Source organism: Phoenix dactylifera, chromosome 18, assembly GCF_009389715.1.
Source record: "Phoenix dactylifera cultivar Barhee BC4 chromosome 18, palm_55x_up_171113_PBpolish2nd_filt_p, whole genome shotgun sequence".
Classification (NCBI taxonomy): Eukaryota; Viridiplantae; Streptophyta; class Magnoliopsida; order Arecales; family Arecaceae; genus Phoenix; species Phoenix dactylifera.
This window is the reverse complement of record NC_052409.1, coordinates 1,099,101-1,126,209: the sequence shown is the minus strand read 5'-3', so window position 1 is coordinate 1,126,209 and position 27,109 is coordinate 1,099,101. Positions and strand designations below refer to the sequence as shown.

Sequence of the window (27,109 nt, the reverse complement as noted above, 5' to 3'; positions counted from 1 at the left end):
CAGACATTTTTTGAGAAAGAGATGGCTTTTCCCAGATGAAATGAAACATATGGAAGTCTTTTTAGAATGGCAATTCCTCACAATCACTCCCTGTGATTCTGCAGAACCATGGTAAGTAGGATCTCATCTCTCTCTCTCTCCTCTGTTGATCAAGACCAACTTCAGCCACTATTGCTAGAACAGGTTACTTAGACTGAGAAACAGAGATACTTTTCTCTGCTATGCTACTTTCCTCTTTCTTCCCTGTGGGCATTCCTTTCCTTCCAATAGAGCCAAACAGTCTTGTCCAGAACTGTGCTGCTCTTTATGTTTATGAGGCAACTCAGATCTGGGTGGAAGGCAATTCTTTAACAGTTATTAATTAGATTAGTGGCTCAGGCTCCCACAACACCTTGCTCTGCTACAAGATATTTGGCAGATCAAGGAATTTTCCAAGTTTTTAAGGCTGCTTATATACAGAGAAAGGGCAACCAATCTCTTCCTTCTGATTTTTGTTCGTCCCTTCACGGATTCTTTTGGTTTTACATTTTTCAGATTTTGATTTCTTTTAGAGGCAAGCCTCCCAGCCAAGGTTCGCCGTACCGGTACCGAACCCCGTACCGGTACCGCACTAGTATAGGCGTACCGAGTGTCGGTACGGTACGGTATGCTCGGTACCGACCGTACCGACATTGGTGTACCGATACCGGTACCCATCGGTACGGGTACGGTACGCTCGGTACCGACCGGTACAGCGAACCTTGCTCCCAGCCATTGTCAAAAAAAAAGAAAACGAGAGAGCCTTGCCTCATGCTCTTCAGCAATTAGAAAACTTGCAAATACTCATAATAGGTGAACTCACAAATTATCTATCATAAAAATCACCAAAGCATCTAATCTCTATCAATGTATGAGATACCAGTACCGGCACCCGTACCAGTTGGCCGGCAGTACGCTACCATTCCAGCACATACCGAACAAAGGAAATCATGAGAGAGAGGGGGAGAGGGAGAAGGAGAGAGAGGAAAAGAGAGAGGGAGGGAGAGAGAGAGAAAGGGAGAGGGAGGGTGAGAGGGAGAAAGAGGCAGAGGAGGGTCGGAAGCCCTCGTCGGCCGTCCTCTGCAAGGGTTCCCCTGTTTTGAATGAAACAGGGGGGGCTTTTTTCTATTTTTGTAATTTAAACTAAAATCGGCAACCTAGGGGAACCCCATGCAGAGGAGGGGCCACAAGGGCTTTCAACCCTCCTCCACCTCTCTCCCTCTCTCTCCATCCCTTCCCCTCCCTCTCTTTTTCCTCTCTTCTTCTCCCTCTCTCCTGTTTCACCAGATTTCTTAAACCAAGTGGTGGAACCATGCCAGTCGACCCTCAATACAACTCGGTACGCTTCAAACCGAGCAGTTTGAGATGGCACAACCTCCCTTGATCTCAATTATAGATTCTTTAGGGTGTCTCAGAAGAACACAATTTAAAATAGTGCCTTGATAATGGTTGTGGAGCCTCCCCCCACAAGGGGAGGGAGTTAATGTTTTATTCATGCACATGCCTGGTATTTACAATGACATAATCTAGCGATTGTTCCATTATAACTAGTGTTTTTTATGACATTCAAGGATCATTTGATTAAATAAATATTTTAAAATTCCAAATCTCCATGCTAATTTAGATAACGAGTTTTTATTCTGTACATAATGATATAAATGAAGTCATTACCTTTTTTTTGCTATTTCCTGCAATAACAAAAAATGATCAACCTTATAGCATCAATTCTTCTATTTCAAAAAAAAAATCTATTTGAAGACTTGACTGTGCAAATAATGGCTGTTATTTTTGTTAAAAATAGTCAATACTAGTTCCAGAGGGCATCCATGATTAGACAATATTGGCGCTACTAAGAGACCAAGATGAGGTTATTTCAAGAAAGTCATCAAATGTGAAAAGGTTAATGGAAAAGCTTAAAAAACAAAAGTTTTGAGCCATAGCTGATGTGTGAAATGAGCTTTTTAGCTTCACAAATCAAAGAAAATAAGTGAGAAACTCATCAAACATTAGCATAAAAGGGGGCTTGACATGAAGATATTCTCAGAGGCAAAAATCCTTCAATATGTCATTTGCTCATGAGAGAGGGAGGGAGGAAGGGAGGGAGGGAGAACCCTTTGTATTTTTTGAAGAGGAAAAAACTTCTAAAATATCTTTGATTGGGCTAGAGGGTCATATTGCCTATTAAATTAAATATCTAATTTTCAACCTCTTTGTTCATTCCTAGTCAACTAAATATAACCAACTCCCTAATTCTTATGTACATGCTGCTGTATGTATATAGTTTTTTCAATCATATCACATACCTCACTCATTGCATCTGCTACACAGCACTTTATAAGGTCTTCATATAGATCAGCCGATCGTTGTATTTCTGAAGCATCAGCCCAGTACTCTAGTACTAAAATTGCATACTCACAACACCTGCAACAATGTGACACATTTTAACAGAAGTTAGCCCACATCATATCTTTCACTTAGAAATCATTTATCTAGCAAAATGATCTTACCTAACACGAAGAACTGAACTTCGGTCATTCTTGGCACAATCAGCAAGCTTCGGAAGGACCCGTGCAACCTTACAGTTGCGCAACATCTGGAAAAGTCACTACATATTAGAACACAGGGAATGAAATCGCATATGGAAGTGCTAAAGTTCCATACCGTCTTTATGCAGTTGTCTGCTGACTCCGCAATCACAAGAATGGTTACAACAACAAGCTTAAAAAGCACCTAACATGTTTATTTCCATGAAAATTCAGTAGATGCTTTAAGCTCTTAGACCACGTTCTGCAAATGGAAAGGGAAACAACAAATTTACCGGAATGAACATCTCAGCACAAGCCTCGAAGTCTCCTAAAAGTTCCTTTGACAAGAAGCTTAACACATGGCAGGCCTAAACAAAGCATATACAATTAGTAAAATATAGAGATTGAATACCAACTATCATCTTTTAAATGCAAGTAATCTAGGAAACTTACCAAAATGTGAAACTTTCATTTCCAAAGCAGGTGTTTGCAAATGTAAATCAATGGATTACTAACTTGTTTACAGGTGAATACATATTATCTTAAACCTGATATATTGTGTTCAAGTGATTAATGGAAACCTGAACTAAATTGTGTTCTGGCATAGGATTTGGACCTGGATTTTTTCCCTATCCATTGTCATTGCTTCCAATTTGGTCGGGTCATGAACTATATTATCTTAATCCAAACCATGTAACTTTTTGTCACAGCAGATGAATACATAATGTAGCAGAAAAAAAATCTTTCATGACTTGAAAAATAGCATGTCCAATCTATGTGTGCTACCAAAATCTTACACCTGATTGATCCATATCATAGATTATGTCTTCGTATAATCTATGTGTGCACCCAAACCATTGCATAGCACACCAATGACGTTTTTGCAAGTAGCAGTCAATTTGTCAGAATGACTCCAGCAGGACTAGCAAAAATGCCCAAAGAAAACATTCCACAAGAGGACACAATATGGGAATCCAAAACATTTCAGTTTAGCAAAAGCTTTTTTTTTCCTTTGATACTCAAATGATCATGAGACAAATAAAAGAATATTGTAAAATAACAAAAGTTCATTAAAAAATTTAATCCAAATAATGTATATTTGCTTAATCACCAACATAAGAAAAAGTTCATCATGATAAATAAACCATGATAACTGGGGCCCAGTATACCTGTTTAACTATACTCGATCGTCGATCAGATAGCTGAGTGCTTAAAGGAGTTACAAGTTGCCTTAAGAGCATGGGGAATGATGGATAATCCATGGCACCTGATAGAATATAAATCAGACTTGAAAAGGATTACATGAGATAGAAGAAAAAATGACCACATCCAAATTTTAAGAATAATATCTTCATTGAGATATAATTTGTCCAAGGATACAATCTAAAAGTGAGAATAAGCCAAGAAAGTCATGAAACAACATTCAGCCTTAAAAACATCCAAAATAAAAAGCAGGTGATTGCAAGCCCTACTAACAAACGTTATTTTATGAATAACAGAAAGATAGAGAAAAACACTTGCTGGACATCCATTCAAGTATGCTCTGCATATGCTCATTATAAGGTTGCTAGCAAGAAGTCATCGGTTAAGGGAAGGAACAGATGACCGCCTCAAAAAATAACGAAAAATGATATTGGTCATTGAAATTTAATCTTTTCAAGATGACAGATATCGAACATATAACATTTTCCACTTCGGTAAATAGTCATCTACTTGTAATAGGTGCTTTAGTTAGACATGGACTTTAATCCAAAAAGAACATGTATTTCATGAGAGCAAAGTGAAAGCAAGAAACAATATGTTACTTGCCAAAACTTTATCAAAACTGAAATCAGCAACTGACCTCATGTAAATTACCAACAGACATATTGCAAATCCTAAGGTAAACCAAATTCCATGTGAAAGTACCATTTGCAATTACACTTTTGAGATTCCAAAATTCATCCCTAACATGCATGAATTCAGTGGGTTAATCTTAAGCTCTGCTTCTGGTGTTTAACTGCAAATGCTAGACAATGCAGATGATAATTAATCATTCAAGAATTAAACCCAAGACAATCTTTCAAGAGAGATTCATTAATCATAGTTCATGCAACATCCATGACACACAGGCATCATATTCTGATCATGCATTATCAATCCAAGAGTGCAAAATAATATCATTTAAACCACAGACAACCACCATAACTAAACAGCAAGGATGAGATGCATCTTTCCCTATCTGTCTTACACATGGCCATCAAAAGATGGGTGCCAAACTGAAAATCCTACAGTAAAATTGAAGTCAAGTTTATGGGGTATGCTACAGAAGCAATGAAAAAAATTAGGTTTTGTTTTACTCAAGCTTTTGGTATCTTGGGATTTATAGAACCAAAGAAAATAAGAATGCTTAAAGAGTCATGATTTGTTTAAAGCTTCTTACACTCAGGTCTATATTTTTTACTTATTCAGTAATATAAGTTTTTCTGGAAAAGCAAAGTTCATCTCTTCATCAGTCAATTCACTTCATCCTCCCATCAAAGAAAATGTAAAAGAAAAGGTAGTTATTGTTGCAGTCCTGTTAACCAAGATTAGAGATACATGTCCTTGGTTGAAGATAGGCTGCGGAAAACCCCAGATCTGAAAGGACAGAATTTTTTTTGAGCGATTTGACAACTGTGAAGGTCATTTTTCTTGTAGAGCTTAATGAAGATCCAATTTGCAGTATGAATAGTTACTCAACTAGCACCCCTTAATTGTTTCATTCTAAATTTTCCAATTGGCTGACTGGTTTATGACAAAGCACCCTCCGTAGTACAAGAACCCAAACAATGCTGATGTTCAACCAGTGGAGCGAATGATTGTTGATGCTTATGAACATCAGAGACGTAAGAGCAAACAAGACACTTCACTGTGATGGAAAAGGTAGCCCATGCCCCATTTTAATTCATCAAATCATGTTCTCTTCACCAATTATTTTACAGCAAGCACAGAAGAGCATCCAAACAGACAAAAATATGATACCAACAACATCACAACTTCTAGAACGTAGGACATGAATACTAATGTATAAACATGAAACAAGACCAATACATCTCAGGCATAAAACTGCCTATTTCTAGTATAACATTAACATCATCTATCAAGAAAAAGAAGAACCCAACAAACAGCATTTTAAATGAAGCTACCTTGAGTAATTCGAATAAATTCACACATAGAGAAGGAGCAAACATATGAATGCCTAATGGAAATAAAAGAATAAGCAATTAGTTGTGCAATGCGCCATAATCAGAGACAGAAGTGAATGGAATCCACCGAAAGATTCAAGAAATTTTAATCTATATGCACATGCTCAAGAATAAAGAAATTGAGTCAGCAAAACCTCCAAAAACAAGGCCTTCAATTCTTTGCATGGCAGCTATTCGGATTGACCAGTCTTTCTCTGGTACAAGTGTAGATGCAATTTTCTCAATTTCCCTTGCCAATTCCTTCTCAGTATAAAATTTGATAGGATCTATTGGCTTTTCAGTTATATCACTCTCTCCTGTAACCCAGCCACAAGAACCAATTAGTGTTAGCTATGCATCATCCGATGCATGATAACAAGGTACATGATGCAGATTGCCATAAAATGAATATCAGTAACATGAAAGATTGTAACATAACTTCCTAAGAAGCATTGGTCAGTAGTATGGTCCTCTCATGAGAGTAACAACTTTGCAGAGTATATCACTCAAAAGCAAATACATGCCGAAAATAAGATGCAAAATGAGTCTCCTTGGAAAGGAAATATAGGAAATGTGAATAAGCCACCACTGCTGATATTTCAGTCATCAAGCCATTGATATAACCAAAACGTCAACACTTCCTTTATTTGGCACAGAGTGCTAGTATATATCTTTTAACTTGAACATTGGATACTCCAAAGCATTAAAGTTATAGCAGTATAACTGACCTCCAAAGAGTGAGCTTTCCCTTGTTATGCTCTTATTCCTTGGACTGCTCCTTTTATGACCAGCATGTAAAGATTTTGCTTCTGTAGGGATGAAATTACTTCCATGCCCATCTGAATGGTGAGCCTTTGGCTCTAGTTTCTCCAACCTAGCACTAATTTCTTTCATCTGCAGTATTATGCATTAAGTCAACAGATAGATCTACCATCTTGAGTATCAAGCATAATTGTAAGTAGTCAAGGACGTCAACAAGACAAGGCAGTACTGATTGTCCCAAAAAGGAGGCATACTGACATAAAAATTTTCAATTTTTTCAAATGATTACCATAGATAAAGGGAGATTTTGGTGCTGCAATTCATCATGAATTTGCGGTCCAAATTGTGTGTACATCTCCTACAGGGAAGAACAACACAAACTTTTATAGTCAACAGGCTCGCATCTTTTAATAAATGGAACGAAAAAAAGGCAACCTAGCTAGCAATAACTCGTATCGAAGTGCATAATAAACTATGCGACAAGAGTACCCTGGAATTTGTGTCCACCGTGTCTGACATGCAACCCAGGGTCAGATTTTTACAATAATTATAAGTTTATAACCATATATAACCTGTCCAGTTTAAAGATGTCGTATACGAATGTTTACACATATAAATGCTCCATGTAGTGTTGAAGGTCAAATGAGGCAATGAAAGCTATTCAATCTAGCTATACAAACCAATAAGGTAGTAAACTATGATCAAATAATGTCAAAATATTGAATTATTAATGACAGCATCAGCTGATCACCTATTGATGATATTTTGGAATAAGACATAATTCGGACTTGCTGTACGAGTAGTAACAGAAATAACATATAGACAGGCATGATACAATTGTTTACATCCTAATATCAGGAAATTAAGCCAACATGGCTTCCTAAATAAATAGAGTTTGATGGGCAAATGAAGAAGAATTAAATTTTGATGATCAAAGGATAACTGTTAGTGGAGAAGCAGAGACATATGAACTTTTTAATCCATGAGAGCAAGTGCCTCAAAGATTGTGAAATATCACTTGTAGCTCCTAAAGCATCAGTGAACTCAACATCCCTTCGAACCCTCACATAGAAATATTTCAACATGAAAGACAAACACAGCTGGATGGTGAAGTTAATTGGTACACGGAAGGTTCATTAGCAACACATGAAGAACGTATCGTAGATGTAACAAACAATGTAGGTAATTAATGGCCATCGATGTGGACGAGCGAAGGCTTAGTAACAGAATTGAATTGATTTAAAGAAATATGAGAATATAATGACAGTTTTGGGATATGTTGGCAAATAGGATATCTTGATTTTCTATAGAGTATTTGAAAATAAAAAAAATGACTAGAAAATTCAAGACATCGAGTCAAACAGGGAAAACATTGGTTTATTAAGTTTGTGGGTTGCAATCAGGATATCATTTAGATTATCCATGCATTTGATCTAAACAACTACTGGATAATATGATTACAAGAATAGAGCAAAAAGAAAATAAGAAAGAAATAAAGACAAATGATGGGGAAGTTCCAGAACAAGGAAAAGAGAAAGGACATGAACCCATCATAAAAGATAAGAAATACTACTCAATAATTAAATCTTAAAGTACAATATCTGAGTCATCTTATAACTCTATATATAACGAAACCAAAACCCCTCTAAAAGGACACAACTAATGAATCTAGGACTCCTGCTTAAACCTATCTAATAGCTATGCAAATTTTTGCACCAGTTATTTTTCCTTAACACTTCTATAATATTAACTTTATGATGAACTGCTGTCTTATAACAACATTGTTAAAGAACTATATTATAGCAGGTAAACAAGAATACAACTTATATCTTGCTTGTGCTAGGGTCAGCCAACATGTGATGTAGGCAGGCATTTACTAAAAGACAAGGATAAAGGCCAAAAGTAAGTGTACAGTTGCCCTGTGGATAATAAGTTCAGAAAATAAAGAAATCAATTTTGCAAGGTATAGGTAAGCATAAACAAAAATAGCAGTGCTTGTATATCCTAACCTCGATACACAATGTAGCAGCTTCTCTAACACTAAAGTTTGAGTCATTAAACAACTGCAAAATCTGGTAAAAGCCAATGTAAAATAATTAAACAAATTTGATTTTATAAATTGTAAGAAGAGAAACAATAAAGACGCATATAGAAAAAGCCCTAGGAAAGGCATGAAATCAGAAATCAAGAGCCACACATACAGGAGGAAGTAGAACTCGCTGAAGAGGGAGTTCTGTGGAACCAAAAAGGCCAACCGCGGATGTAACTGTACGTGCGAACTCTTCGCGGACTCTCCAAGTTTTGTGAGTCCAAGCATAACTCCCAGCTCTTTCCACAATAATTGTTGGCGAGGAGACCTAATTTGCACATAAACTTCGACGTTTTAGTAGTTTTTTTCTTTGTATTTTGTGTTATGGTTTCTTTCTATGGATAATAGCAGAAGAATAACATTTGCCTGAAGTATTAGGTAGAAGAAGCACAACAATAGGCTGCTACAAGGAAAGAATAAGTCAAAACAAAACAACAGGATGGTGGGGGGAAGCCTGCCCATAACAAAAGGATAGCACAAACTTCCATCTCAACATTCTTGTAATTTGTATAAGACTATCAAAGAGATTCCATTAAGAATGACATCAGACATCACGGAAATTCGTAATCTTAAAAAAGATTAAAGTACCAACCAAAAAGTAGCACTAAGCAACCAAAGAAGTCATTATTCAAGCACAAAACTGAAAATTCTGAAATATGTGTTACATTTTTATGGGCGCCACCAATTTTAAAATCACTTGCTACCTCCACATGGCATTATTATCATTCTTGAAAATCAACAAATCACTTTCCTACTAAATTTATTGGTTATCATATTAGATTGCATATGTGGCTAACTAATCCAAGGGCTGCCACAGGATTTATTATTTCAATTTTTAAGATTCACATGTATACAATTGTTGGTTAACAGTTCCATAGGACTTCTCTTATTGCTATTTTCATCCAAGTATATGGGTTTATGGCAGAATGATCCACCCAGATAAGGCATTTTGATTATTTCTATATGAAAGATGACAATACTTATGTCATGAACCATAAAGCTACCAAACCTTTTGTCAACTATAAATATATTTTAAAAAAAAAATCAACTCATTTCAAATATAGCTTCCTAAGTAAATCGATAAAAATATACTAACAAGAACATAGCAATCCATTGTTTAAACCCAAAAGTTGAGAAGTTCAAGAACATGAAAAGTGGTAGAGGAGGGGTTAGAGAACTACAATGCCCTATTGCCTTAATCTTCGTCCCTTCTTGTCCAACCCAAGTTACTCAGAATCAAAACTAATATAAAGAAAAGAAATAGACCGGTAGAAGACATCAGAGAAGTCCTAACCTCCATGACGGTGATCAGCAGCTGCCTCGCCGCATCCCGTACGGGCTGCTTCCCGTCCCCGAGTCTCTCCACGATGGCAGGGACGAGTGCATTGAGGTGGAGCTTGAAGTGTTCCCCGGAGAGCACGGCCGCCGAGGAGAGGGCCTGGAGCGCCCCCTGGGAGACCCGGAAGTTGCCTTCCTTGAGGAGATCCATGCAACAGTCGACGAGGGACGCGACCTCGGCCGGCGAGAGGCTCTTCCTGGACGCCTCCAAGAACTGGTGTAGGCGCTCCACCCCGGCCATCCGCTCCTTGGCGTCCTTGGCCCTCGCCAAGTCCAGCGCCTCCTCCATCGTGGCCCGGAGGCGAGGGAGACGATCTCTAGGGTTAGGGTTTCGGAAGCCTGTGGAACGAGGGTTTGGCTCTGGTAATGGACCGAGGGGCCGGACTTGGCGAAGGAGGGCGGAGGGGGGGAGTGGAGGGAAGAGAAGGGAAGAAAAGGACGGAGATCGCTGACCCTCGATCGGCGAGAATATAAATAGGCAGATGGACCCAGGTGAATTAGCCACTCATGTTTGCAGGATTTACCACGAATGCCACTCCGTTCTTGGATTTTAACTTTTGACGATTTACTCGGAAAAGATATGCCCCATTCGCTGACCTGATATTACAATATTACCACTGTCTTCTTCGAAAGCGAATACGTAGGATGGTCAGTCACTGTCCGGGGTTACGGCGTAGAAGTATCTACAGAATGGGTAAAATCTGCCACCCCCTCCTCTTTCTTTTCTTATTCTTTTTTTTTTTTTTTAAAGCACATAATTCATACAATTTTAGCATGGATATATCCAAAAAATATCGAAAAACAATCTATTCTGAAGCGCTCTAAACAGCTCTCTCTCCAATTTACAGGACACCTCTAAAGTGATTAACCACATACAATCATTTTCTATTTTCAGAAATAAACTGGACGGCAGATATAGATAGAACATTAGATCTGCTTATCTCTCATCTCTAGAATGGATCACAGAACTCGATCATTCCACTAACGAGATTCTCTCACATTTACATATCAATTAGTCCGACACCACTTATCAATCATATATCAAAGAACAATACATAATTAAAAAAAATGAGGCTTCTTGAGCAAAAAAATAAAATGCCTCTCGTCCAATTTTATATTAGCTAGATAGGTGAGTGCTAAGAAAGGATATATATATCCATGGAGAGAGAGAGAGATGATATTTATTTATTTTTCTGGTCCTACCCAACCATCCATTATATCATTTTTTTTCTTAATGGATAGAGAAGAAAAAACCTTGATAAGATTACCATAGGGTAACCTAGTCTTTTTATTTTTTTATTTTTATAAAACGTTACCCAGTCTCTTCGGACATTAGTAGACAACCGACAGTATGTGGTATCTCAACCTGGACCATCAATTGGAACGTCAATGCGGGCTTCTTTGGGAAGTTGAGATTGCCGTTTTCAGATGAGGATGGTTCGTTAGGACGTAGCATCGGCCGGTTGGTGCCAGTTGGTGAACGGTCTTCAGAATCCATGATGTAGATAGATACGTTATATTATTATGTAAACAAATGAACCTAATAAATGTGATAACGGGTTGCGAAAAGGACAGCCGCCAACCGCTAGCGGGTACGTCCGAAACGGCAACGGGTCATAAGTCATAACGGGGAGGTCGGCCACGATAACTCCGAAATCCGTGAGTTCTCCTCTGTCCGTTCCCCCGGGGGACACGGCCACAGCGGAGGTGGTTGGAGTATTTGAAAATGGATAGGATGGGCGCTGTCGCCGTCCGAGCACCGTGGTGCTGAAAAAGCTGTTCCAACGGTACAAAATACAACTAAGACCAAACATAAAACAAAAACCCAAAAAAAAAAATCTCTTCGTAGATTTATCAAGTCGTGACTGAACAGCAAGATTCGCATGAATCGCTTACCAGTTTGTTTTTGACAACATCAGTAGGTGCAACATGAGGGTAAAATCTTAGAGAATTCACATGAAGGTAAAATATACAAAATGCAATAGAAGTTCGGAGCCATGAAAATTCGGAAAATGTAATTCATCTAGGTTGCTTATAAGCATCCTATGTTAATCCATGGTCCAATGCAGGAAGATGTAATATATTATTGAGCTCTTGAATAGAACACTATTCAACAGATCATTTTGGTGAAAAACCTGTCATGCAAATTGACCATTGAATCCTGAAATATACACAATGCATAGACAATTAAATAAACAAATGAAGGATATTTCATAAAACTCCCTGCAGTACAGCTCAACAACTGCCACATGCGATTTGCACTTGCCATTAAATTTAACTATGATATTTATCACATCTTCATTAGCCGGATACTTGTTTTGCTTAACTTTGGCAAATTGCCCATCCTAACAACTATTCCTTATTTTACACAGATAACAAAATTATTCCACGGATGAACTACTTAGTATCTGCTGCTTCTGCTTCTTGCAGCATTTCAGGCATACTAATGTCTTTTTTCTTAAAAAAAATTCTCCAGATTGAAGCCAAGCAATATATTACAGGCCTATCAAAGATTAGATTCTAATCTTCCCATACCAGGAAATACTTCTACATGTAAGCCTTTCCATTCTTGGTTTACAAATGGTCGCATTCCTTATTCATTGCTAATGTGTGGTACAAACTAATTGCCCGACCATTAATAAAGCTAATCTTCTTTTCTGATTGCATATACCAAAGTGCATGTGAGCTTTCCGCAGAGTAAATGAAGTTGAATCAGCTCCTGAACATTCAGCTGAATAGAATTAACAATAACTTTTATGGGCCCTGTTGGCTGAAAAGTTTATTCCTGCCCTGGGGTAAGTTCACTGCTGCTGTATGATCACACAAGCCTCACCATCCAGATGAGCACACCTTTCACTTCCCTGCTATGATAAGTGTAATTCTGCCCTAAATATTTCTCAATTTGCAACAATTTGATTGCAAAGACCTGCTATGGATCATCATCATAGGGTGTCTCTGCTGTAGGCAGCGATGAAATGGCAACAATAGGTTTTCCGTGGCAATGAAATTCCAGAAGCATGGCAATGTAGCTAGACTGGCATAACTGAGTGTTTCCAGTTAAGTCCAATCGCTCCAGCTTACCTGAAAGAAAGCAGGCATGACCCTTTCATTAAGTAAATTCTACATGTGGAGTAAGCATCAATCCTTAAAGATGAGGGGGAAAATTTGATGATCTTGCAAATAACATTAATTAGAACACATGTTATGCAGCAGAATTGCAGATGCATGCCGGATAATGGAAAGTCTCAAACTCAAAACCATGATAAAATAATTAATGTCTCTTATTACAATACTGAGTGATTAAGCATATCAAGGAAAAAGAATGCCAGTTCATGAATAAGATGCAAAATGTTTTTAACAAGTCAGCATTTGCTGTTGGAATCAGCATTATATTGTACAAATGACCTAAACTGAATATAAACCCACTATACAGTATATAATGCTGGTGAATGTCAGAGAACACCTGTACATGCATGTTTGTGTGTGTATGGTTGTGCATGCACACCATGTGTGTTTGCATGAATGTGAGTGCATGTGCGACATGTGTTCCTTTAAATGAAATTTGCCAATGTGAAGCCTAAACTTTCTTTTTGGTCTATCTATGAAAAATATGATCTAGATTCTAGAAACCGATAAGAGAATTGTGTTTAGGCTATTTATGACTTAAAAGAGTATTTTCAGAAAAGGGCTCCTTTGTCTCGAACATGAATCCGAAAAATAGCATTTGTAATTGGATTTGCATGGACAAGGAGTGAAATAACACGTATTTTCCACCTTGACCATGGTCTAAAGCCACACATCCATTTTTCAATCTACCAAGGATCATTTGTATATCTCTCTATGGTGGCAAGGCTCACAGTAATGCCTCCTTGAAGAAATATACACACTCTTGTGACCCTGCTACTGCACTCAAAACTATTTGCTCCATAATTATCTCACATGAAGAATTCAATTCGTAACTATAGTTTGCACCTTCCAGACTATTTGCAAACATATGGCATTCTCATTCTAGTTAACAAGTCAACTACCACATAAGAACAAATTGAACTACAACTAATGATTGATCTTTATGTTGAGCAGAGGATTTGACAGATGACTCAAATTTCATGCATAATTTCAACTGGCTTGTGACTTTGTGGATCTAAATGGTCTGCATATAGATCTTACTTTAGAACCAACATATTTTTGCAAAGAAAGAATGCATACCTTTTGACTGTTTCAATGCATCATAAATGATTTCCACAGACTCAGCAGGCATAATATTACCTCCTGCATTTATTGATACAAGATCTGGAACTTGTAAAATTACTTTGGCAATAAAATATGCAGCTCTGATCCCACCCCGATTTTTGCTACAAAATAAATATGTACAAGATAAATTGTAAACTTCAATCATTTCACAGATGCAAGCATGCAAAGATACTAATGACAACCTTATGTTGATGTCAAAAAGAGCCATCTTGTTAGGCATTTCTTTCTCAAGTTCTTGGAAGCCCAATGGTCCCAACCCAACCTCTTCAATGTTAAGTACTCGTACACCAGAGTTGCCCAAGAATTTTGCCAATGGTGCTGCTACAAAACTGAAGTTGCATCTAATAAGAACATTTGCTTCCAACAGATATAAAGCTGGAAAGATCAATTAAAAAGATGAAGTTACATGGACTAGCCTGCCAAGGTCATTATCTGCAAGAGAAAGTGTTTTTAGGGGTTCCTTCAAGGTCGGGAGGTTTCTTAAAAGTTCAGCCACTCCCATGCCTGAAAGATTACAATTCTCTATCTTTATATCTGAAAGGGGATGAGCTTTTTCAAGAGCCCTGATAAAATATGGAATTAGATTCCTGCAAAAAAAAATTAAGTTGTGAAAGTTAAAAGTTCAGTATCAAACAAAAAAATTACATTTAGTATATTTGATTGCAGTGGTTGTACACAAATAATTGTGTACATGAATTTAACAATCTCTTTTCTCGATACAACGTAACATCAAAGGCACATGAAACTGTAGATACCTGATTCCATCATCTGTTATTGGATTGTCACTCAAATCTAAACTTCTTAAATTAGGCATGTGAACCAAGATATGATTAAGATCTTCAGCATCCTCCTTATGCAAATTGTTTCCCCTGGTAAAGTAACAATCTCAATAAAATCATAAAGATAAATCCAATAGAGAAAGCTGGAATAAAAATGGTGACAGATTAAAAAACAATGAATAATTTTAAACGATAAAAAGAATGGCACCTAAGACTGAGAACGCTCAATGATGTCAAGGACAAATCTGATCCTAATAATGATGAGAAATCTGTGGATTTCCTATCAACCTTAGAAAGCCAACCTGCAATCTACAAATAAAGAGGAGTTTTACATGGTCGGCTAATCACAACAACCGTTGATAGAAAAACAAGGAACTTCTGAGTAACCACTCACATTGCTATCTGATATCTCAAGAGTCACTATACCAGATGAAGACTGGAGGAGAGTATCAAAAATTATTGTTGCAAATTTTGGTTGCATCTTAGTCTCACAAAAATGCAGTGAAACCAAGGATCTGAAAGATGAAACAAGTATCTGTTAAAGTTTTCTGCATTACAGCGACTACTGAATGAACACAAATATGACCAATGCAACATTTAGCATACAGGATAATGTCAATTCCCAAGGATTGCATGGACTTCAGAACTATCAAAATTTGGCATTTATCATCAAAACAGCAAATGTATGCAACTCTTGTTTGGGTACAGTAAACCACCAAGCCAAGATATTGGCCAATAACGGTGGCTTAAGAAGGTAGCTTGAGAATTGTATAACATGACCGAGGCCAGCCAGTGCTTTCTTTTCCAGTTACAACATCCCATACCCAAGAATGATGGAAGATCATGCAAAATGCAAGACATATGCATTTTGATATGCACTTATATGGTGGAAAAAGGAAATAAGCATGACATCTAATATTCAAATATCAATAAGCATCTACTGGTGATTTGATTTATAGCGTGCCGTTAGCTTAGCTTACAATAACCTGGTATTGATAACCGTTCTCTTGTTCTTTTCGACTATCAACATATTGGAATAACACTGGTTGTAGCTGATGAAGCTAAATTCAGGTAATACTGCATATGATGAAAGGCAATTTGTACACAACCAACCCTCAACAATATAAATTTTGCTGTCACCTATTTTACACCAATGAAAAATTCTGGTATCCAAATAAAGAGCCAGAATTTCAAAAAAAACTTTCGGAATTTCAAAATAATTTCCACATCATGAAGAAATAAACTAATTTCCCTAGCTATGCATTTGCCTATCACCCTGCATTCCAATGCTACCATGTAGATATTATGCCATTAGTAAGTTCAACACAAATTCAAAGTTAATGAACTTAACCTATCAGCGCAAGAAATGCAAGACTAAAAACAATTTTACAGAATTTTTACATCTAATATTGGCATCTCTTTAAGGACTAGGATTCTCATCTGAGCATTCCTGACTTGTGCTAAACAAAATTTCAGAATGTACCATATACTGAAAGAAACTCTTCAGTGCTTCTTACGGACCTCAACTCTGATTCTAGCAAGCCGCAAAATGAAAAATTATTTCATATGACTATTCATTTTTCAAGTGTAGCAAGCATAACACAGGAGTATGAGATGTACCTTCCTGATGATAAAAAAGATAAAAGACCAGGTGGCATGGAAGACGACTTGCAATCAAAGATGGTTGATGATCTGACACAGAGGTGTTGGATCCCATGTATTCGAGATCCCTCTTTGCATATAGAATTGCAAATCTGGTTCATAGTATTAAGAGGAAGTTGACAATAAATAAACTCAAGAGATACCAGTGTCTCCCAATGCTGGTTCAGAAGCATGCACAATCCATTAACCTGCTTTTGACATTAAGAAGGCTTACCAAAGATTTGTGCTACACTAATCACACAATATTGCATGGCAATAATATAAGCAAACCAGGAAGATCTTATAAAAACACAGAATTTGATATATTATTTAAAAGAGTTCATGGGTTTGGTTAGGTTTGTTCACAAGATGAAAATGGAGGATTACAATAGAGAAGAACGTTATGAAATATAACATTAAAATTCATAATGCTTGAGCAGGATTATGTCATGTTTTAAAGTGTTATGCAGGAAATCAAGCTAGACCAACATAACAGAAACCTTCCAACAATTAGGGTACATATTAACCCATTATTGACCTATATCACTTTCTATCATGGGGCTTTGAATGATGCACTGTCAGATGTACTGATATAACAGATACCTGTTAGACACTTCTTGGAAAAGTTGATTTTGCTTCCCTTTTCCTTTTTTTTCTTTTGATATAAGCTTGTGGCTTGGATTTGTTAAAAAGGTGTAGTACGTATTTTTATTTTTCAGTAACTTTGAAACAACAATGATGTTATCGATGTGTTCTTAAGAATCAAACATGTACTTTAAGGATTTAAGACATGATCCAAATATACTCTAGATCAGAAGATGGCATACGTTTATGTACTTTTGAGTAATTGTTAACCTCATGCATATCTTTCTATGCATGCCAAGGGCTATGTGCTGCAACACCATGAATCATGTTAACAAATAAATAAATAATATGAACAATAACCAACACTAAACCTTGAAAAATGTGAAAAACATCCTGATGTTGATTGTAATGCATGATTCTTCAACGCAAAACTAATATGTAAATGTAAGAATTACCTGAGTACTGGAGATTATTCTTCTGAAGACCAGAACTTGCAACTTGCTACCTCTCAACAACTCCTGCAAATGAAACATTCTAGAATGATAAAAAATATTATTCATGTCCACTGCATAAACTTGATGCCCAAAAGTCTGCATTTGGAAGCAACAAAACAATATGGACTAAATTTTGATTGTAATATATAAAGATGTAATTCTTTTTTTTTAAAAAAAAGGTAAGTTTCAAAATGGCATAAGTTACTAAAAGTATGTTATCATAAAACAAAACTTTTTTGTGGACTGTTTAAGCACTCAATAAAAGATTAAAGAAAAACTACATTCAAAAACAAAAAGGATAGAAACAAGTCCATGCTTCAACATATGGATTATGTGAAGGCGATCACCAACATCACTAATTACTCCCCAAAGAGACTTACTATAATTACAAGAGTACTGCTTTAAGAGGATAGAAGGATTGGCATTGTTTTTGGATAAAAGCTAACATGTAATCAAAACAATGACTGCCAAAACTAAAAAGACACCATAGCATGCCCATAAGAACCATGGTCATCTAAGTCGTCATGTTGATTTGGTTCATCAATATTTAGATCATAAAATGGAAACACAAAAGATACATACATAAGTGCATTAATCCATGTTTACTTAATTTGAGGTTTGTAAAGTATCAAAAACTGTTAAATTTTGATCCATTTGTCCTTTAAGAAGTGTAAATCATTATCAACAGTGTGAAATCTTTGCGTGGGGCCACCAAATATGCTGGCACAATTGAAACATCGGCGCATCTAGTTTGTGTCCACCAGATGCACAGATAATTAAACCTCTAAAAGGGTTGAAGCTTGATTTTGAGGCATTCTAATCATTGAAGATCATGACCGATAATATGAAATCACAATCATTCATTAGCCTACTATGGTAATGCTGCTCCGGTCATCCATGTCATCGCAACTCCAATTTTCCCTAAGTTCTAAAACATTGGGGAACAATACAGAAAAACAAAAGAAGCTATGGCATTTGAGGTTGAAATAGCCATAACATCATTGGAAAGACTTAATTGTGTTTTCAATGCTATTCCATATGCTCCTTATTTATTATCTGACATGTAATACCAGATCAGAAAGGACATGCTTGGAAATTTATATGTCATCAGCATAGCCAAATATGAAGATCGTACAAGTATGCTTCCTGGTGTGACATATCTCCTTCACAGTGTGTACCTGATTTTCTTTTCTTTTTTTTTTGTAGTTGTTAGAACCTGATGTAACTATAAGAATAATAATTATTATTACTACTACAACAACAACTATTATTATTACTACTATTATTACAATTATTATTACTAGTATTGCTGTTACTACAGTAGTAGTAGTAGTACTGGTACAACTACAGTAGTATCACTGTAGAATGTTATAGCAGCATGACCGGATCAGATGTCCCATGTGACTGTGGCAGGCTACTTAAGGTATCCATGTATCACATAAGTATGACTAAGGAATGAACACATTAATGAGGATCATGAACTAGAGGATAAAGCAAGCAGAGTGAACTAAGACATTTCAATCACGTGCAACACAGGCAAAATAAGGCCCTAAAGTGTGAGTGTCCAGAATCAGGTTCAAGTCAAGAAGATGACAGAGGGCTGAAGAAGACTGGAATCGGATGTACTGAAAAATATCTTGAGAAAATTTTTGGGGAGTCCAGGCCTTGAGTAGTGATTTAGCACAGAGTGGCATAATACTTATCTAAATTAATAATTTACATGTTATGTTTTGAAGGTCTGCAAAATCACAGTAGAGCCAATCACAGGTAAATCCAGGGGTAACACATTCAGGGATCTTAGAAACTGATAATACAAGGGAGCAGCGGCCATAGATATCTAAAACAAGCTCAACCATAAAAGATGGTCTCAAAAAGATTCCCAAAGAAGATTGTGTAACCCTTATGTAACAAAAATGCAAATTATAATCTAAATGCTAAATGAAGACAACATTCAATATCTAGCTATTCCAACTTAAAGTCAGAAAAGCTAGTCCATCACACCATGTATAAGGCAATTAATTGTCATACTTACACATATTTCTGCAACACAAAGCACATTTTGAAGTTTCAGGCATCTGCACTTGCAAGAAAAAGTTGATTTCAAAAAAATTGTAGAAATGGACATTCTAGAATGATTATCAAGGAAAAAAACGACATAAGGTTAACATTTAACATTAAAAAAAAAAAGCAATTGAATGTCATTTGTTGGCCTGCCCAAGTTCCTAGCTTCCATCATCTTACCCGAGCAAATCTAAGTTAAAGCAACCAACAAGTTCTTGAACACAAGAATCAAAATATTTTGAAACTTTGCCTGTTTTTCAATAGGATGGACAACAACCACATTGCAACCACAAATTCAAATAAAAAGATACCTTGCATAGAGCCCAAATTTGTTGCAATGGTATGATAATTTCAAACAGTCACCAGCTATATTCCCACTATGACCAATTGCATTCACAATGCTATCTGCATTAAACCAGATGAGTTTTTTTACGAGGGAAGGGGAAAAAAAAATCTTACACAGTAGCAAATGTAGCAGGACCCAAAGTATGTTTAATTATAAAAGAAAAGATGAATTGAAATCAAGCAATCGACATCGCAGTACTTTCTAAGCAAGCCAAATCTGCACCTAAAACCAACTAAAGGCATAATGTGCCCATTAATATTCCCTACCAAGATGGAAATCTTAAGCACAAAGATGATAATTACTTTATGTGATCTATTGAAAGATAAAAATAATTATAAAAGAAGCCTGTGTCATAAGGCATGTATGCATAAGTGCTACTTACTAGCATTTAGCATTAAAAATTCAAATATACTTGCATGCATAAAGAGTTGGGGTGAAAGCTGCATAATTTATTTGGAAAAGAGGTTTTAGAAATGATGTTAACTGTTCAGGATGATATTTGGATCCAATGGAGATAGCATATCATTGATGTGCACACAAACATACAGAATTCACATTAAACTTCATGATTAGTAGCATTTTTTTCTATTGATCATGAAGTCATGAACTACTATGTTGACTATTTAACTACTTGCGACATTGAAGTGCATGACAGCTTTTTCATGTCGCTTGTCCAAGATGCTACTGCACAACATCTAGTTTATATCTGTCAAGATCTGCAGAACATAAGAAAAGGAAAAAGGTACATCACAGTTACCTGATATTCTTAGTTCACCAATGCACCCATCAAAAGCAGGAAGCAAGGCTATCTCCGCAGCATCATCTAGGCAACTATTAAATGAATAAACTTGGTCAAAAACAAATGTACCTACGCAAACGAATCACAATTTTATTCTTTTTTTTCCCATTTCCATACCTCTGTAGATGCTTTTCCCAGTACAGCTGCTGCCAGTCAACACTTTGGTTCACCAAGCTACACATTCCAGAAACATATTGTGTTGCCACACAGTTGATTGGTTGAATCTTCTTGATATTCTCAGGCCAGCGCTTCTTAAACAGCAGCTTCCATGCTGTATTAAAATCTCCATACCTAAAAATTAAGTATCTTCTCTTTTAGTAAATTTCCTTTTGCAAACTGTATTTCTTTTTTTATAAAAGACATGACTCCTTTTTTATAAAAGACATGACTCCTATGAAACCTGCCACGTTTTCTTCCATCGTTGATGCCATTACTTGCAGTTCCGCTCTTACCACAACCATCAACAGATCTGTCATATGATATTACCATGAATTAGCATAAGAATGAATAAGCAAGTAGTGAGCTTCCCTCTCTTGACTCGAAAAGTTAACTGCTAGGCCACGTTTTCTTCCCTCTACTCACTCTAAACTGATTGCTCAACTTTTTAATAACCTCCTCTCACTTTCAACCAAGGTTTGTCGTGCCGATGCCAGAGCCCATACTAGTCGGTTGGCGGCACGGTTTGGTACGCCTCCGTGCCATTCCGTGATGGACCCGTACCAACATAGCAGAGAGAGAGGGAGAGGGAGAGGGAGAGGGAAAACGAGAGAGAGGAAAAGAGAGAGGGGGGGAGGAAGGGAGAGGGAGAGGGAGGGATGGCCGACGGAGGGCCGCCGGAGTCGACGGAGGGCGTCGAAGGCCTCTGGCGGCCCTCCCACCCTCTCCTGCAGGTTTACCATTTTGAATACTCGGTATGCCCGAACTAGGCGGTTTGGAAAGGTTCCGCATTCCTTGCTTTCAACTCTCTTTACTCGAATAAAAGAGTTTAATCCCTATACATTTTAGACATCCATGAATTTAGGAAAAGTACAACCTGATTTTTCTATGATCAATCTGATTCTCCCCACCCACCCACACAAACATTAAAAAAAAAGTGTCATTTTCTAAGACAAACGTTAAACAATAAAAAGAGTGCCAATAATTTAAGGTGTATTTTGAGTTGTGGCAATTCTGTAGCACCTGAGCAGGATATAATTGTAAAATTTCAAATGATATTCAGTCAAAATGAAATTATTATACTACAGAAATGTAAACTCAAACTATGGTAATATCCGGCGCTTTACAAAGTAGTCTATCGAGATTCTTATCACTTATTTTTGACCAGTATGAATCATTGCCTTGTTTCCATTTTTTTTACTAAAAAACATTTATGAAAAAGTATAGCAAAACAAATACAGTAAGACCCCCTCAAGTTTGCCCGAGTTACATTTGGGCCCCCTCCTCTTTAAAAAGTCTCTAACAGGTCCATCAAGTTAACTTTCCATTCCAATCTGACCCTTCCTTGCAATGACCCTACAACATCATTGCAGATCTTTGCAACTAACCAAAAGACCCCTAACTAATATCAGAAAGAGGTTTAATGGTTTGTGCTTGTCATTCTTTCTCCGCCACTTTCCATCCCTTCCTCCAAGACTGAATTGGGGCCCTCAGTGAAGTGCACAATGGTGAGATTGATACTTGAAGGCTCCACCATGCAGTGGGGGGCTAATGGTTGTTAGGCGTACCAAATAAGAGAATGACAATATTGTGGGACATGTGGAACCGAGAACCACCGCCAAGTGATCGGTCAACGAAGAAGATGACAGAGCAAGACGGTCAGCGAGGATAAGTGGCGCTCATCAGCGATGGAGCACGTCTTTGTGCATGGTGCTAGGCAAGAAGGCAATGAGGGGCTAGATGGAGATGCTAGCGGGCATGCTGCTCATTGATCTTGGAGGCTACAATGATGCTCCTGGACTAGGCATGTTGGAGGCAATTGCTCCGTTGGCATAGGGCTACTAGTGTTTTGCATGATGAGCATGATGGAGGCATGTCCGGTGAGCTAACAAGGTCCAACATTGAATTGGTGCACCATTCCCCCCCCCCCCTCCACCCAAGTCGGCCCCCATCTCTTATGGATATTATTCTTCTTCATCACCTCCCACACTCTGCAAGATCCCATTCCTTCGCTAATGAGAACATGATTGATCGCAAGAAAATAGTCTTCAGCAGCACACATCGTCGTCTTCTAAATCTCAACCTCACCCAAGTCAGTCTTCTGGTGCCATATACAGGCATTAACAATTCTTTTATCAACCCACATGCTTCATCCAAATGCCTAGCCCAACCAAAAGCACCCACCATTGCACCATAATGCTCAATCCTCAGCTCAACCAAATACTTCTCTTTCATCCTATCAAATACTTATGAGACTTCTCTAAAACAGCACAATAGCCACAAACAGTCGATGGCTTGACAAATATGACTGCATTCAACACCAAAACTTCACATTCTACCCTGGTGAATGCTTCAATTGCGTCAAAACCAAGCCCATGAATTGCCAAGCCAATAATCAAAGAATTCTAGACTGAAACATTATTCCTTCGAATACCATAAAAAAATTTCTTGGCCACTTCAATCTCCCATGTTTTGCATACATATCAATCAAATCTATACTAAGAATATAATTCAATTCAACTTTCTTCTCAAACATTAGATGGCGAATCCGCACCCGATAACTATGTGCGCCAACCTCGGCACAGGTTGAAAGCACGGCCAAGAATGAGAACTCATCATGTTCAATCCCTAAATCCACCATCCTACAAAGAAGTTCATAACCTCCTTATGCTGCAAGTTCTTCACAAAACCCGCTATCATAGAGTGCAAAGAAATCAAATCCCTAACATGAATTCTCTTAAAAACTAGATAGGCCTTTCCAGGTTCTCCATTTTCAGCCTTGATCAATAGATTCCCATAAAATAGGTTGGAGTCAGAGTTTCTTTTGAGCATTTCATCAAACAAAAGTTGGGCTTCAGTTATGAGACCATGGTTGAGATAGAATTTGAAGATAAGTGGTAAGAGAGGGGCAGGATTGCAAGGCATAGAATGGAAAGCCATTACAATTTGGGGGTTGGAGGAGGAGAGGGAGGCCTAGAGGACAAGGATGAGGATTCGGTGGTCGGGGCAGAAGGTGGTGGAGAGGAGAAGGGCGGGAGGTAGGAGAGGCAATTTATGACCGAACCCGCAAATAACCTGCTTTAAGCAAGTTCGTATTTGACATAAATAGGTTTGGGTCACAAATGGGTCAACTCGTCAAGACTTGTTTACTAAATAGGTTGATTTATGTTGAGATCTTTGATCCATTCAACCGATTTTGACTTATTTAATAATTGGGTCGGATCATAACCCGACCCATGTAGCCCATTTAATACCTATTTATCCTGTGTAAAACCTGCTTAGCCCATTTGTCCTATTTAACCCGGCCTACTTAATATATTTAACCTGTTTATATCTGTTTAACCATTAAAAACCCACTTAACCCATTTAACTTGACTCGACCTATCTAGTAAACGGATCATAAGCTGATCAATTTAACTCATTTAATACTTGTTTAACCTGTTTAAAAGCTGCTTAACCTCTTTTTGTCCCGTTTAACCCAACCTGTTTAATATGTTTAACCTATTTATACATGTTTAATTCGTTAAAAACTTACTTAACCCATTTAACTTGACTCAACCTATCTAGTAAATGGGTTAAACAGGCCAAGTTGGGTAACCTGTTTAATAAATCGGCTGGATTCACATCTGAATTTTTAACTTGTTTAATAAATAGGCTGAATTCAGATATGAATAAATAGATTGGGCTCGGGATGACGAATTTCTAACCCGACCGGCCTTCAACCCAACCCGATTGCCATCTCTAGCAAGAGGATTGCATGTTTGGGGAAAACCTTCACGAGGGAGGTGTAGAGGATGAAGTTGGAGACAAGGAGGAGGAGCTAGTAAAGATGGATGTCATCATGGCAATGTCCGCCTCCTTATCATCACCTTTTTAGCATAGCCTTCACCTTATAGTTCATCAACGTGTTCAGCCTCAATCTCCATTGTTCCATCAATGGCATCCTCGCCCTTGCCTCTCCCACGAGCTTAGCCCCATATTGTTGCCAATTACATCGTCTTTGCCTTGCAGTGAAGCTTGTACCATGCAGGTCTCCATGGGAGAGGTCGAAGAGGTCATTGGAAGAGAGATGGAAGGATGGAGGTGGACATGGTCTCAAATTTCCCCACATGATACTTAAACCCCTAGAACGACAAGGGAGTATTAGGAAATAAGACAGTTTAAAGACTCGTATGATGATCATGTGTCTTTTAGTGAAGCCTGTTTAATGGAGTCGGATGGAAGGGTCAGTCTGGGATGCAAAGGTAACTTAGTGAAACTGTTTGAGACTTTTTAAAGTGGAGAGGGTACAAGTGTAACTCGATCAAACTTGAGGGGGTGTTGGTGTATTTTTTTTCTTAAAAACCCTTAAGCATAGGAAAGCAAATGAGCATATTATTTGGGGAAAAATAGACAAATAAAATAAAATAAGCTAGATATATATGTTACTAATGAAAGGGAAGCATCATGGAAGAGAATTGGTGAAATTCTAACATAAACATCAAAATAAAACGGTTCTTTCATTTTCATAAGGATAGCGAGAGCTGACTGACAGTTCATGTATATTCTGCAACGCCAGCGGAGGTAGGCTCATCACTATGCAATCAAGCAAATCTGATGGAAGTTCAAGTATGTCTTGCGTATTTTCATATCCTGCAAAACATATACTGGTCTCAGTAAATATCAACCGAAATAAGACAAAAGTGTTCATACTCCACAACCATGTATGAAGTTCATAAGGCCCAGAAAGAGAACAGTTTCAGAGCTCACCGTCCAAGACTGTCATTGCGATCTCCTTGATGCACAGAGAGAACAAAGTTGGAACCTCTGGCATTTCTTCGGTATTATACCGTTGATATCGAAACCAACTTGAATCAATCTGGCAAAATAATTACTTCTAATATGAACGATGATAAGAATTAAGCATATGTTCTAAGCACTGAGGCATTTGGGAGCTCACCGACGATCGGGGTGCACCGAGGAGAACCAGAACGGACGGATTCGTTGCCTCCAATCGTCCCGGAGGCCTTCCTCCGGCGCCACCGATCGTCCACCCGGCCGATGGCGTAGATGAATGGACGGGATCGAGGCGGGAGTGAGGCTTCCAGGGTTTTGGGCGAGACGGAGCCCGAGGGTCTGTTCTAGTTTTCCCTTCGCATCGGCGCTAATTGCCCTAGTACCATGCTGACGAAAATTACGCACAGGTTCCTGATTAAGGAGTCGGGAGTCTGCCGGCTTTAGTTACGTTGAATATAATTATATCTAAATTCCAATGCGGACTAAAGCCCGATTTTTTTTTTTGCATAAATATCTTTTTAAAAATTTAAATTTACATAAATACTTTGTTAAAATTTATATTTATTCCTACATTCTTATAAAATACTATTTATATACTAACTGTTCTTATAAATAAAAATTATAATTATTTTAATTAAAAATAAAATAAAATTTTGAAATTATTTATTTATTCTCATTGCGATTGTCTTATCAATATTTTTTTCATATCTATCCATCAAAAATATTTTAGTCATTTTTATTTGAAACCGTTAATTTTTTAACGGCATTAGGTATATATGCCAAAAAAAATAAGGATAAAAAAGAATAAAATAAAAAATAAGTGTTTTACGAAAATATACATACAAATATCAATTTTGAGATAGTATTTGTGAAAAATTTGATATTTATAAGAATATTCATGTAAAAAATTTAATTATTTTTAAGTTTCTGGCTTTCAGAGTGAATAAATAGTCCAATGTATCAACAAAAGATAGTTCATATCCTTAGCATTTTGAATGAGAAATTACTTCCAACTCCCTAAGTTATAAGCTTTGCATGGGCAAATGGGAGCTACTGGATATGTTTTATAGGGATAACATCCAGAAAATAATTTATAAATTTTTGGCTGAATGATAATTACGTATAAATTTCTAAGTTGCAAGCGCGTGTAAGGATGGACTTGGAGGAGTATTACGCCAGCCAATATGATTTGATCAGATAGATAGGAAAAGGAGAGCAATTAAGGACTAAAATTAATAATTTACTGTGGAAGGTAGCCGATGGATGGATGGGATGTCAAGTAA

At 37.3% G+C, this 27,109-nt stretch overlaps 2 protein-coding genes across 12 annotated transcripts in view; both read right to left on the bottom strand.

Moving 5' to 3' along the window:
- LOC103706968 (CLIP-associated protein) overlaps nt 1-10,412 on the bottom strand; it is a 34,387-nt gene extending 23,975 nt beyond the window's left edge. For 4 of the 5 annotated variants that reach the window (XM_039115324.1, XM_039115323.1, XM_039115322.1 and 1 more), the window contains exons 1-11: nt 9,895-10,378; nt 8,713-8,868; nt 8,521-8,583; nt 6,801-6,869; nt 6,478-6,643; nt 5,905-6,066; nt 3,713-3,810; nt 2,837-2,911; nt 2,680-2,748; nt 2,526-2,611; nt 2,322-2,439 (exon numbers count right to left, since the gene is read on the bottom strand). In XM_039115324.1, the coding sequence (XP_038971252.1) occupies nt 2,322-2,439; nt 2,526-2,611; nt 2,680-2,748; nt 2,837-2,911; nt 3,713-3,810; nt 5,905-6,066; nt 6,478-6,643; nt 6,801-6,869; nt 8,521-8,583; nt 8,713-8,868; nt 9,895-10,227 (1,395 nt within the window). In that variant the 5' untranslated portion in view covers nt 10,228-10,378. Of the gene's footprint in view, nt 1-2,321; nt 2,440-2,525; nt 2,612-2,679; nt 2,749-2,836; nt 2,912-3,712; nt 3,811-5,904; nt 6,067-6,477; nt 6,644-6,800; nt 6,870-8,520; nt 8,584-8,712; nt 8,869-9,894 lie in introns of all 5 variants that reach the window. The other variant, XM_039115326.1, reaches the window with a different exon arrangement.
- Nucleotides 10,413-12,162: 1,750 nt separating this feature from the next.
- On the bottom strand, nt 12,163-26,247 carry LOC103706967. 7 transcript variants are annotated; one of them, XR_005506788.1, is made up of 17 exons: nt 25,990-26,246; nt 25,800-25,908; nt 25,583-25,682; nt 21,295-21,363; nt 21,012-21,185; nt 20,853-20,926; nt 20,061-20,154; nt 19,721-19,763; nt 17,650-17,712; nt 16,589-16,818; nt 15,363-15,483; nt 15,177-15,277; nt 14,945-15,058; nt 14,606-14,776; nt 14,372-14,518; nt 14,145-14,207; nt 12,163-13,019 (listed from the first exon to the last, which is right to left on the bottom strand). XR_005506788.1 is itself a non-coding variant. In XM_039115319.1 (17 exons), the coding sequence occupies exons 5-17, from the start codon at nt 21,074-21,076 to the stop codon at nt 12,868-12,870; spliced, it is 1,521 nt and encodes a 506-aa protein (XP_038971247.1). In that variant the 5' UTR covers nt 21,077-21,185; nt 21,295-21,363; nt 21,791-25,682; nt 25,800-25,908; nt 25,990-26,245; the 3' UTR covers nt 12,163-12,867. The 7 variants fall into 7 exon arrangements, 6 of the variants coding, with proteins under 6 accessions (XP_038971247.1, XP_038971245.1, XP_008789480.1 ...); XM_039115319.1 differs by having other exon boundaries at nt 14,145-14,290; nt 21,791-25,682; nt 25,990-26,245; XM_039115317.1 differs by having other exon boundaries at nt 14,145-14,290; nt 25,800-25,926; nt 25,990-26,243.
- Nucleotides 26,248-27,109: the final 862 nt, after the last annotated feature.